This window comes from Grus americana, chromosome 9, assembly GCF_028858705.1.
Source record: "Grus americana isolate bGruAme1 chromosome 9, bGruAme1.mat, whole genome shotgun sequence".
NCBI lineage: Eukaryota > Metazoa > Chordata > Aves > Gruiformes > Gruidae > Grus > Grus americana.
In genome coordinates, this window is record NC_072860.1 from 29,181,635 (window position 1) to 29,192,673 (window position 11,039).

At 49.4% G+C, this 11,039-nt stretch overlaps 1 protein-coding gene across 2 annotated transcripts; it reads left to right on the top strand.

The window, feature by feature from the left end:
• The first annotated feature begins 856 nt into the window (after positions 1 to 856).
• Positions 857 to 6,781, top strand: PFN2 (profilin 2). 2 transcript variants are annotated; one of them, XM_054835497.1, is made up of 3 exons: positions 857 to 1,186; positions 2,791 to 2,983; positions 4,702 to 6,781. In XM_054835497.1, the coding sequence occupies exons 1-3, from the start codon at positions 1,055 to 1,057 to the stop codon at positions 4,797 to 4,799; spliced, it is 423 nt and encodes a 140-aa protein (XP_054691472.1). In that variant the 5' UTR covers positions 857 to 1,054; the 3' UTR covers positions 4,800 to 6,781. The 2 variants fall into 2 exon arrangements, with proteins under 2 accessions (XP_054691472.1, XP_054691473.1); XM_054835498.1 differs by having other exon boundaries at positions 861 to 1,186; positions 5,015 to 6,781.
• The last annotated feature ends 4,258 nt before the right edge of the window (positions 6,782 to 11,039 follow it).

Consider the following 11,039-nt stretch of genomic DNA (forward strand, 5'->3'; position numbering starts at 1 on the left):
ACCAACAGCGCTTCCCTGAAGGATACTCACAGCTGCCGAGTTACACAAAAGAAGACATGAAACGCATAAAAAAACCCCCAAACCCATAAATGCAACCAGCTGAGCTAACATTGCCTCCCAAGAGACAGACTGGGGGGAGCGGAGCAGGCCCCCCCGGGCACTTTCAGGAGAAGGCTCTGCTCTGCTCCAGCAAACTACAGCTATGAATCGGCATGATCAGTCTTGAATAGTAACAGGGGGTTACCCAAGCAACGACCGTGCTTCCAGAAGCGGAGAACAGCGCAGTTTGTTGGATCTCAGAGCCACGTTCGAGCGTCCCCAGCCCAGGGCTGAGGGGAGGTGGCACAGCACACAGGCGGCACCGCAGCCGGTACTCACCCCCAGCCCGGCCGCTCTCGGCGCTCCGGGCAGAGCAGGCAGAGGCATCGGGGGTCGGCGGGCAGCAGCGCCCGGACAGGCGGCACCGTCGACGGCCGCGCCGGGGCTCAGGGCGGCGGCCCGGGGGGGGGCGAGGCGGCGGCCGGCTGCGCCGCAGCGGGGGAGGGGGGCACGAACCGCCGGGCTCCGCCGCGCCTCTTCCCCACGCGAGTCCGAGCCAGCGCAGGGAGCTCCGCTCTGCTCCGCTCTGCTCTCGGGCCGGGCCGGGCCGGGCGTGCCCGCCGCAGCCCCGGGCGCCGCCGCACCTGCCTGCCGAGGGCTGGGCGGGACCGGCACCGGGACCCCACCGCCCGGCTCCCCGCCCGCACCGCGCTCCTCCGCCCGGCGCAAAGCGCCGCGGCCCCGCCGTTCCCCCCTCGGCCGCGCGGAGCCGGGCGGCGCGGGGGGCGGCGCCGGGCCGCGCCCCTCCTCCCCTCCGCCCCTCGGCGCCGGCAGCGCGGAGGGCTGGGCTGGGCCGCGCCGCTCGCTGCAGCGCTCGGCTCCGCTCCGCCGTCGAGGAGGGAGAGGAGAGGAGAGAGAGGAGAGGGACGGGACAGCCTCGCCCAGCCCCGCCGCCCGCCGCCCGGCCCGCGCCTCGCCGCCCGCCCCGCTCGCCCCCACCGCCGCCCGCGCGAAGATGGCCGGCTGGCAGAGCTACGTGGACAACCTGATGTGCGATGGCTGCTGCCAGGAGGCCGCCATTGTGGGCTACTGCGACGCCAAGTACGTCTGGGCAGCCACGGCCGGCGGCATCTTCCAGAGCATCACGGTGAGGGCGGCGGCGGGGCAGGCGGGGAGGGAGCGGGGAAGGGCGAGCCCGCCTGCGGCGCCGGCTCGGGCCCGCGGGAGCGCGGCGCGGCCGTTAGCGGCGGGGCGAGGCGGCGGCGCCCGGCGGACGGGGGCACCTTGCGGTGCGCCGGGGGAAGGCGGTGGCGGGCCCGGCGGCGGGGGAAGCGAGCCCGCGCCGCCGAGGGGCCAGGCCGGCCGCGCCGCCTTTTTTGTCTGCGGCCGGCGGCGGCGGCGCCGCGGGAGAAGGGGCCCTTCCCGCCGGCGGGGGCGGGGGCCGCGGCCCGATGCGGCGGGGCCCGCCCGTGGGGCCGCTGGTGCCGCCGCGCGGGGGCCGCGGGAGCCGGCGGGGCGGCGGGAGAGGCCGCGCGGGGCGTGCGCGGCGGGGCTTGCGTAGGGCCGCCCGGGCCCGGCGCTGCGGCGAGGCTTACGTGCGCGGCGTAGGAGGCGTTCGTGAATGCCCACCTCGCCGCTGGCTCCATGTTTTTCACCGCCAAGATGGCGCACTGCCATTGATTCCTTCCTCCCTCCCCTCCCCCGCCCCTGCCCGTCCTTCGCCCCCGCCGCCGCCCCGCTCCGCTCCCGCCGGCCCCGCTCCCGCCGCCCGCCCGGCCGTGCGGGCACCCGCACCGCCGTTACATAAGGGCCGCGCGGGGCGGGCAGCGCGCTGTAGCGCGGCCTGCCCCGGCCGACCCGCCGACCAGCACCGCGCCCCACCCCGGGCGCGGCAGGGCCCCGTCTCCGGGCCGGGGCAGAGCGGGGCCGGCCAGGGCCCGCGGCGGCCGGGCGGGCCGGCGGCGGCGGCGCAGTGCCGGGCCGTGATTGGGGCGGCCGGGCCCGCCGTGACGCTGCACTTTGAGGCCGCCGCGTCGCGGCCGGGCCCGCGGTCCGCCCCCCCCCCCCCCTCCCGCGCCTCACCGGGCCGCGCTCCCCGCCCGGGCCCTTGTGCTCTCCCTCACGCAGCGATGAATGGCGGCGCGGCGCGCCCGCCCTCCGCCACACAGCCCGGGCCCACCGCCGCCACTGCGGCGCGGTCGAGCGCCGTGCCGTGCCGTGCCGTGCCGTGCCGTGCCGTGCCGCCGAGGGGGCACGCCGCTGCGGAGGGCGGCTGGGCCACCGCATGTCGGGAAGTGCCCCCAGCTCTGCGGAGGCCGCCGCAGCTGCTCTGCGAGCGCTGAGCTCATGCCCCGTCGATGCAGGCGGACGCGGTCGGGTGGCATCCGAGCTGATCTCCCAGGACAGGTGCTGGCAGGCTTTTCGCTTCTGCAAAGTTAGCGTCTAACCCGGCGCGTTCGGTCACCGAGACGCGTATATCCTGCGCTTCGCTAGTCCCAGTCGTGCAGTGCCTCCTTTAATGAGAACTTGGACCGGAGGAGTACTGCAGACTTGGGCCGTGCTGCTTACAGTGGCAATAAACCAGTGCAATATAAACTGTGACTAACAAAGCCCTGTATTATGGAGCACTTCCTGGTGGGAGCAAGGGGAGATTTACTGTCTCATCCTCTCGACGTGAGTCAGGACGCTTTCTAAATAGAAATTAAGCAATAAAATACTGCCCTGCTAACTCTGGACTTTTTTCTTTGACAGCCAGTAGAAATAGATATGATTGTAGGAAAAGACCGAGAGGGTTTCTTCACCAATGGTCTGACCCTTGGTGCAAAGAAGTGCTCTGTGATCAGAGATAGCCTGTATGTCGATGGTGACTGCACAATGGACATCAGGACAAAGAGTCAAGGTGGTGAGCCAACATACAATGTTGCTGTAGGCAGAGCTGGCCGAGGTAAGCATGATTTTCTTTGCTTTCAGATCACTGAATTAAGAATGCGACCCTGAGCATAGACTCCAGCTCTTAAGAAAACCAGACTCCTGTATTTAATGGTTAGTTTCAGGAAGTGACATAAGGGGGGTGGACGGCAGTGGTCTGGCTGACTAACTAGATTTCTGCCTAGGAATCACGCTTGTCCCTGTTCCTGTGATTGCAGCTGGGCGCTAGGTGTGAAATGGTTAAACAGATCTCTGACAAGCAGGAAGGAGCAGGCTACGGCCCAAAGTCAGCTTGCCAAGTATAAGATAACTTGGTATCTAAGCTTACAGTAGGATACCACAGGGATCTATTAATGATTGGTAGTGAAACTAGCTTTTTCATTGTAAACTTCTCAACGGAGAGTTTATTCTGCAAAGACGTGAATTCCTTGTGTGAGCTACTCCTACTTGCCTTTTAACAAGTTCTACACTAACTCTTCTTGCACTTCCTATTGAGCTCTCTGAAGTCTGTCTTCAGGCAAAAACGCCCGTCCAATTTGGTATCATCGAGAAACTTGCTTCATGCTAGTACACCTACTCCTTGTGCTCCTCATTTAACTTCTAGTCAAACATATTGTGGGGAAGGCACTAAATTGGGAAATAAAAAATGTGCCTCAAAGTACTGGCTACGAGTAGTATGCTTTGTGTTCAGAATACCTGGCCTAGCACGTTTGGCTGGCTGTAGAACAAATTGGTGAGCAACAGACTTTTGCTTATAAGTATAAAAATAAAACTAGAGCAAAATTTGTAGGTTGAAGCCGGGTAGCAATGATACAGGAAGAATGCTTGTAGCACTGAAGCGAAACAACAAGAGTTCTGACTCTGCTGCAAATTGTGAAATGCCAACGAGAACTGTCGTGTCTGAAACTTTTTGTGCCCAAATTGCTATGGGGATGTACAATCACCTGTAGGGTAGGCTGACTGCAGTATTTCCAATTACAGTATTCCTAGCTTGGGAAACAATTACTGTGCTCGTGGAAGCAGGGTGCTTATTGTGTCTGTGTACCTGCTGGTGACATCTGCTGGCAACTCGCAAGTGGTGGTTACTGGTGGAGGAGCCTTAGGACGTTCTTGTTCACAAGACAATTGGGACGCTTCACCAAAATTGTGGGATTAGAGAGGGGGGTCAGCATTAAAATCTTCCTTGCGACTTGTCTTGTTGTGTTGTTGCATGAAAAGTCTTAGCCCAAGTCTGACCCCGTGGGTTTTTTTGCTAGTATGAATACAGTTACTCCAGTTCTTACACCAGTAGTGACCACTACAGATAAGAATATAAGAAAATTCCCTCTGCTGCTTTTCAGAGTCACAGTTCTACATATACTACTACTTTTGTCCCTGACACCACTTCTTTTTTTCCCCCCTTGTTTTTTTTAAGATGCAGCCAGGGTTTCCTGGCTGGGTGATGACGGGTGGTGCTGATGGTGGAGAGGCTCTGATGCTTTTTTGAGATAGTTGGTAGCATTTTTCTTAGCAATGAACTCTTAGGACTTACATAGTTGTGTAATATCGCTGAGGATAGCTCATGCCTTCTCCCAGCCCTGTCTGCATCTGTATTTTTACAAAACTCCTGTTAAACTAGCTTAATACCCAAATACTAAATCTTGAATTTGAGTGTGTTTATTGCGCTGCCTGAAACTTGCATTATTTCCTTGTCTAACACACTCTTTTTAAAACTTTTTTTCTTTTCTCTTTCAGTCTTGGTCTTTGTAATGGGCAAAGAAGGGGTCCATGGAGGCGGATTGAATAAGAAGGCATACTCAATGGCAAAATACTTGAGAGACTCTGGGTTCTAGTTGCTAGGCAGACTGTTAAGTATTAGGGGAAGATTGCTATTAAACTTTCCTGGCGGTGAGCTTTAAACCTTACATTCTGGAAACTTTATTAGCAATGCAGGGTGATGGGGTATGAACCTGTGTCTCCTTTGTATCCCTTTGTTGGTGGGGAAAGGTGTTATTTTTTTTTTTCTTTAATTCTGTTCATTTCTGTTTTGTTTCCTTGTGTACTCCAGCATTGGTTATAGTCATGGGAAAGGAAGGTGTCCATGGAGGGACACTCAACAAGAAAGCATATGAACTGGCTTTATACCTGAGGAGGTCTGACGTCTAAGCAGCCTCTCCCCATCCACCTAGCAACTGTCTTCACCACCACCCAGTTGTGTTCAGTGCTACCAGACTGTAGATGGTAGTTTGTGTTTTTTATTTACCCATTTCCTAATGTCATAATTCCAGTTACCCTTTGTTCATTTATATGTTAACCACTGTATGTAACCAAGTCCCATACCTGGCACCATTACTGCACCACAAAGATGATATGCATGATACCTTGAAAAACTCTTGGGAGGGGAATATGCCAAGTGTAGGCTTTGCTTTGTCTTAGCAATTAGTGTGATATTGACAACTAAAACAACTTAAATACTAAACAAGGTGCCGATTGTACAATCTAATTTGATCAATGCCTCTTCAGCACTTTGAGCAATTACACAGCTCACTAGTCTTCCTTTCATAGAGCATGGTTGGGAGGAAAAAAGTGCATGCATATCTTTACTTCTCTCCCTTTTTTTTTTTTTTTAAAATCCACATTTGTTTGCTTACACCCATTTTTATAGTGCCTGGTTTGTTTAACCAATTTGCCACTCAAACGCTATTAACGTTACACTAGTTTTGTCATTGCACTTCACTGTAGGGTTAAGTCTTTTATTTTTTTCTTCATGATGTCTGAAGCTTGTACTGCTTAACAAGTGCAATCACAAAACTATGAAAGGGTACAGATGCACTTCCTCCCATGACCTTAAAAACCACCGTCCCGAACGAATCCCCAGAGACATTCCATCATTGCAATAGCTCAGGCACTTTTTTTTTTTTTTTTTTTTTTTGCCAGCTCCTGTTCTGTAGTTGAATTGTAAAAGGCTGCCATTATGGACATTAGATATCCCAATATAACCATCTGGAGTGTGTCTGGTTTCAGTTTTTCATAGGACCAATTTTAATTTGCAGCTTGGGGGTCGTGGGGGGTTTTTTTGTTGTTTTGGGTTTTTAATATGAAACTGCAATGTCATTGTGGAAAACTGCCACCTTCAGCTATACTGGGAGCTCTGACTGACTCCAGTCTTTCTGCCAGATCACTTACTGGTAAAGAGTTTTGCTGCTCTGAAGCCACTGTTTGGATGAAGGTCGGTAGTTTGAAAGCTAAACTGTCAAAATGATGCCATTTCAAATTTAAAAAAAATCTTCATTTGGCCTGTCACGCCCTTGCTGCAGAAATCATGGAGTGAACTGCCTTGTGCACTAGTCATCTGAAATGTCTGTAACCAAACTCTCAGTTCAGGCACGGTACTAACTTGTATGTCCATTTAAAGAGAACTGCAGAACTCTGTATACAAAAGAATAAATGGGAGATGGTATTGGTTGGAATAACTGACTTGGCTGTCTTGTGATGAATTTTTTAATATGTATTCTGTGCCATACTATTGTTTAAAAAAAAAAAAATGAACTGTTGCTATTGTGAGATGGATTTTAACTGACTACGAGGGTTTCTTTCGAATGGCACTACTTTAGGGACATTCTAGTATTTGCTTCTATTGTTGGGCCTTGTGGATAATGTACAGATTTAAACAAATTCTTGTTGCTGATTTGTCCATTTCTTTCCCTGCACTTTGTTACATCTGGGATACAGTCTAACTCATCTGATTTAATATGCATTTCAAAAAATGCCATAACTATTAAAAACACCTTGTTTACAGACAGATGAAATAAATTTATTCCAACCAAACAAAAAATCAGACTGTTGGTAATTTTTTTCCCTCCACAGGAGTCTTCCGAGGCCCTTCTTCATTGCATGGCTGACTACACCAACACTAGATACAAGTGCAGTTGTAAGTTTAGTATGATAATATAACTTCAGTCAAAGTGAAACCACGGGCCCTGCAGTGCTTGTTAAATGGCACTGGGGAGCTGTGTGGTGAACAATGGGGGGTGGGGGGAAAGAAAGAAAAGCCCAGAGCATAGAAGGTTAATCTTTAGCTAAGGCTCTGCTTTTCTTGGTCCTCTGCTGCTGGTTGTGCGCTGCTCGGGCATTGCCATTAAAACGCCTTTCTTCTCCCCATCTTCCTCTACGTTTCAGGGTAGGTGTTGCATCTGCTCCTTTGCTTGTCGCTAGCTCCCCATCTAACTGAAACCTTTACATACAAAGCGTTTATCTTCGACCGCTTGAGTTGCTTACTGCCTAAACTTGTATCTATTTAGTGCTAAAGTTAGAACAGCCCAGAACAAGCCCACAGCCCTAAGCAAGTTTACATTTCGTAGTGAATAGTACAGAGGATGCAAACCTCTCACTTCCCCCCCGTAATTGTTACCATGTGAATCTGTGTTTTGCTCTGTACCAAAACTTTGTCTAAATCCAGTTCAAAAATTGCACTCACAGTCTGACTGCAGGATTTTTTTATTTTTTTTTCTGGCTGGGGGAGTGGTGTCCATCCCCAAAGCATTTCTGTAATAAGGCCAGAGGCAGGAATAGCGGTTAGCAGTGCACACCAAGTACTTTTCATCCCATTTCTTAATTAACATTGTTCCTTTCTGATCAATTCCCTTCTCCTGAGCAGGTGTCTGCAGGAGTTGATGTATGGCACCTGTATACTTTTGGTAAGAGGGACTTGGTAAGAATTAGTTGTTGCACAGATTACTTTTTCAAATGCATTTGTTGAATTTCCACAGCAGAATGGTGTCCGTGCACCTAATGTGCTAGGGTCTACCTAAAATAGCTTCCTTGAATTACCTGGACTCTCAACAAATTTTACATTTAACTGTCAGGTCCAGATTAATAGACTATTTAAATGCAACAGGTTATTTTCCTATGCTAGTTTGAACACTAAAATTCTGACTAGGTCAGAAATTTGCATAATTTTTTCCTTGCAGAAAGTTAGAAGGGAGAAAGCGTTTCACTGTGTCTCAGACTTTACAAAGTAATTGTGTGGATAACTGAGTTTATGTGCTGAATTGAAGTCCTGTGCAGTACCGCACACCTCTTGTCCTACTCTTGCGCTTAGGGCTCAGGCCGCTGCCCACGTTACATCAGTACTTCAGCGATCACAGCGTTTATGAGGCTGTACCCTCCTCTCACAATTTTACCATTCAGGATTTAGTAAAAGGATTCATACATTGTGGCAGTGAAGATGCCTGACCTGTGTAGTTCTCATGGGGTTTGTTCTTGTGGGTGTGTTTTTCTTTTTTTTACCCTCTTGCTAGTCCATGAAAAACACCATTTTTTTTTTTTTTTTTAGACACTTCACTTGCATACAGCTGTCTCTGATACCTGCTGGCTCTTCAGCTTCCAGTAGAGCTCCCAAACTCATTCACTGTGGTTTACAGTGCCTGCCATTTTATAAAAAAGCTCTCCAATTGCTCATATGCTTCAGAAGTATTGCATCTTACTCAGCAGTTCCCAACCGTAAGGAAGCTAAGCACCCCCCCACACACACCTCCCCTTTTTTTTTTCCCTCCTGTCTTCTGTAGCATACGTTCTTATTCAAGGCTTGGGTAAAAGAACAGAACTTACATTAGTGTTTTACAAAACAGATGAGGAGAAAGGAGCAGGAAAGATGTACAAACTAAGAGGAATACAGAGAAGAGGGAGAATTGTTTCAAAGGGTGGTGTGTTTTTTATCAGTACAGTTCTCAAGTTGTTCAGTCTCTCTTCAGACTCGGGAAGCTAATTCACTATTGACTGAATTGCTTCACTTTCTGAAGGGTTACTTCTATACCAAATTATTTATGCCTCTTAGATTGCATGGCACACACTGGAAGATGATGAGGGCTGCATTTATGTGCAGAGTATCAGGGCTTTACAAGTGTTTAATGCTGACTGCCAGGCCATTCTAATCAGTCCCGTACTTCCTCTGAAGTACGCTTATGAAGTTAATTGTCAGCATGCTTATTTTCTGCACCATAATAATTCACAATTTTAGTTATACCAGCCATTATTACTTAGCCTTTCAGAGGGTTACTTTTATAATGAATGTGTTATTTAGAATTCTGTTAGAATTTGGTAGAAACATCTAACTGTTCTGAACTGCTGACGGCATTGCATTTTTAGACATCTGATTTTTAATATTCATGGTATTATTCTGCATGTGGGTACCCATTATTACTCTTTGTTCAAACACTGGCCCTGGCACTCTCCCACCATTGTGCTGTCGAGGGGGGTGAGGAGAGTTGTTTTGTATTTAAGTCTTCTCCATTCCTTGATTACTGACCTCTCAAGAAAAACACTTGTCAGACCCATCACTTCTTCCAGTCGCTTTTTACTGGATTCTTGGCACCCTCCCCAACAAATGAAAGCTTACCTTCCCCTTTGAGGGCAACTTTTACTTCCTGTCCTCTTTTGGCTCCAAGTATTTCGTTCTCATTACGCAAGGAAAGGCTTAGTGCAAGCTTGCTTTGTAAGGAGCTATTTATACTGGTCATACAACCAGCGTTTTGTGATAGCTGCCACTGATACCTGTGCTGTTTTATGTGGAGAGATGACATGCTTCAGAGGTCCCAAGAAATACTTTTAACTGCAGGCACTAGTTACAACTACTAACTAGAAGATTTTTCTTTTCAAGTACGAACCTCTTTACAGCACCAACATCCTATTCTCAGACAGCAAGAGAGTGAAGTTAGATCAGACTTCACATAAGCAAACAACCATTCATGGTTCAAACAGTGCTGCTTCATGTGGATAATGTAGTAGGTCACAGCCCAAACAAAAATCCGTATTTATCTTTTCCTGTGGCTTTACACAGGCCATACCTTTTGAGTCAGAAGATTTATCCGGCACGTGTTAATGAAATGTGCAAGTTCTACGTAGGAATGCTAAGAGATATTTAACCCTCTGAAGTATTTCTAATAATAAAGTGCTAATCCTTCTTTAATTTTCATTTTCATTTTCGCTGGCAATGGCAACTGACAAGTGAACTGTATCTGTGGCACAAGAGAGATGTGGCAGGGGGAATATCACTACAGTGTTGACTGCCAAGGCCTGCTGAAATAACATTTACATTAAAACCATTAGGAAATTTAGAAAACGGAACAGAAAAAATGTACAGTATATTTGGGATGGAAACAGAATATCCTTTGCTGCATGCATTTTGTCTGTATAGCACGGAGAGTAGCAGGTGAGAAACTGATAAAAAGAGTGTAATTTTACTTGTCACTGCAGCAAATACTACAACCAGAGTTAAATATAGCATACGTTATAAAGTTTACTTCGGTTCGTGGTTCTGGTTCTCTTCAGGTTTTGGGGTGCTGGAAATACAATTATGAATAAACACATGCACTCGTAACATACGAACAGCAGGAACCTACTTTAGGAAACATCTTTCAGCTTAGGAAGTTTTCACATTTGCACATAACTAGACACGTGCAAGTTGAAGTGGAATTTTACATGGCAAAAATATAATACTACATTGTTTGTCATTAACCCCATGGATTGCTGGTTTGAAGATGAATCTTTCTTTCATTATTATCCTTTTACCACGCTGCATTCCGAAAAATAAATTTTCCCTGCCCTTAGCCAGTCCCAGAGGATTGATTTCCATTGCCGGGTTGAAGGAGGGTGCAGCTGCACTGTGTATTAGGTCAGAAGAAAGAAATGAAACGCCCCACCTGTAATCGCCTCAGCCCAGGATGTGGCATTGCCCGACTTGCAGAACGCAGGCTCGCTCACAGGCTGCAGCTCTAAAGGCGCTGGCACGGTGGGCAGGAATATTAGTACCGCTCTGGTCTTCCTCTCTTCCCCCCCCCAAATTACATGTACGGACCCAGACTGATTCAGACTTCTCCTCAAACTAAAAGTGAACAAAAATGAAGGTTTGCTGTGTAACTTAGTCCTCCTCCATACAGTATTGATCAGCACAGCACTTTGTACCACAATGCCCAGCACAATGTGGGTTAATGTTTACTAAGGGATCGTTAACAGTTCCATGTTCTGGAACCTTAGTAATAAACGTAGAAGAGTACACAATGAATGTACGTAATGCAAAAGTTCAGTAAATTCCA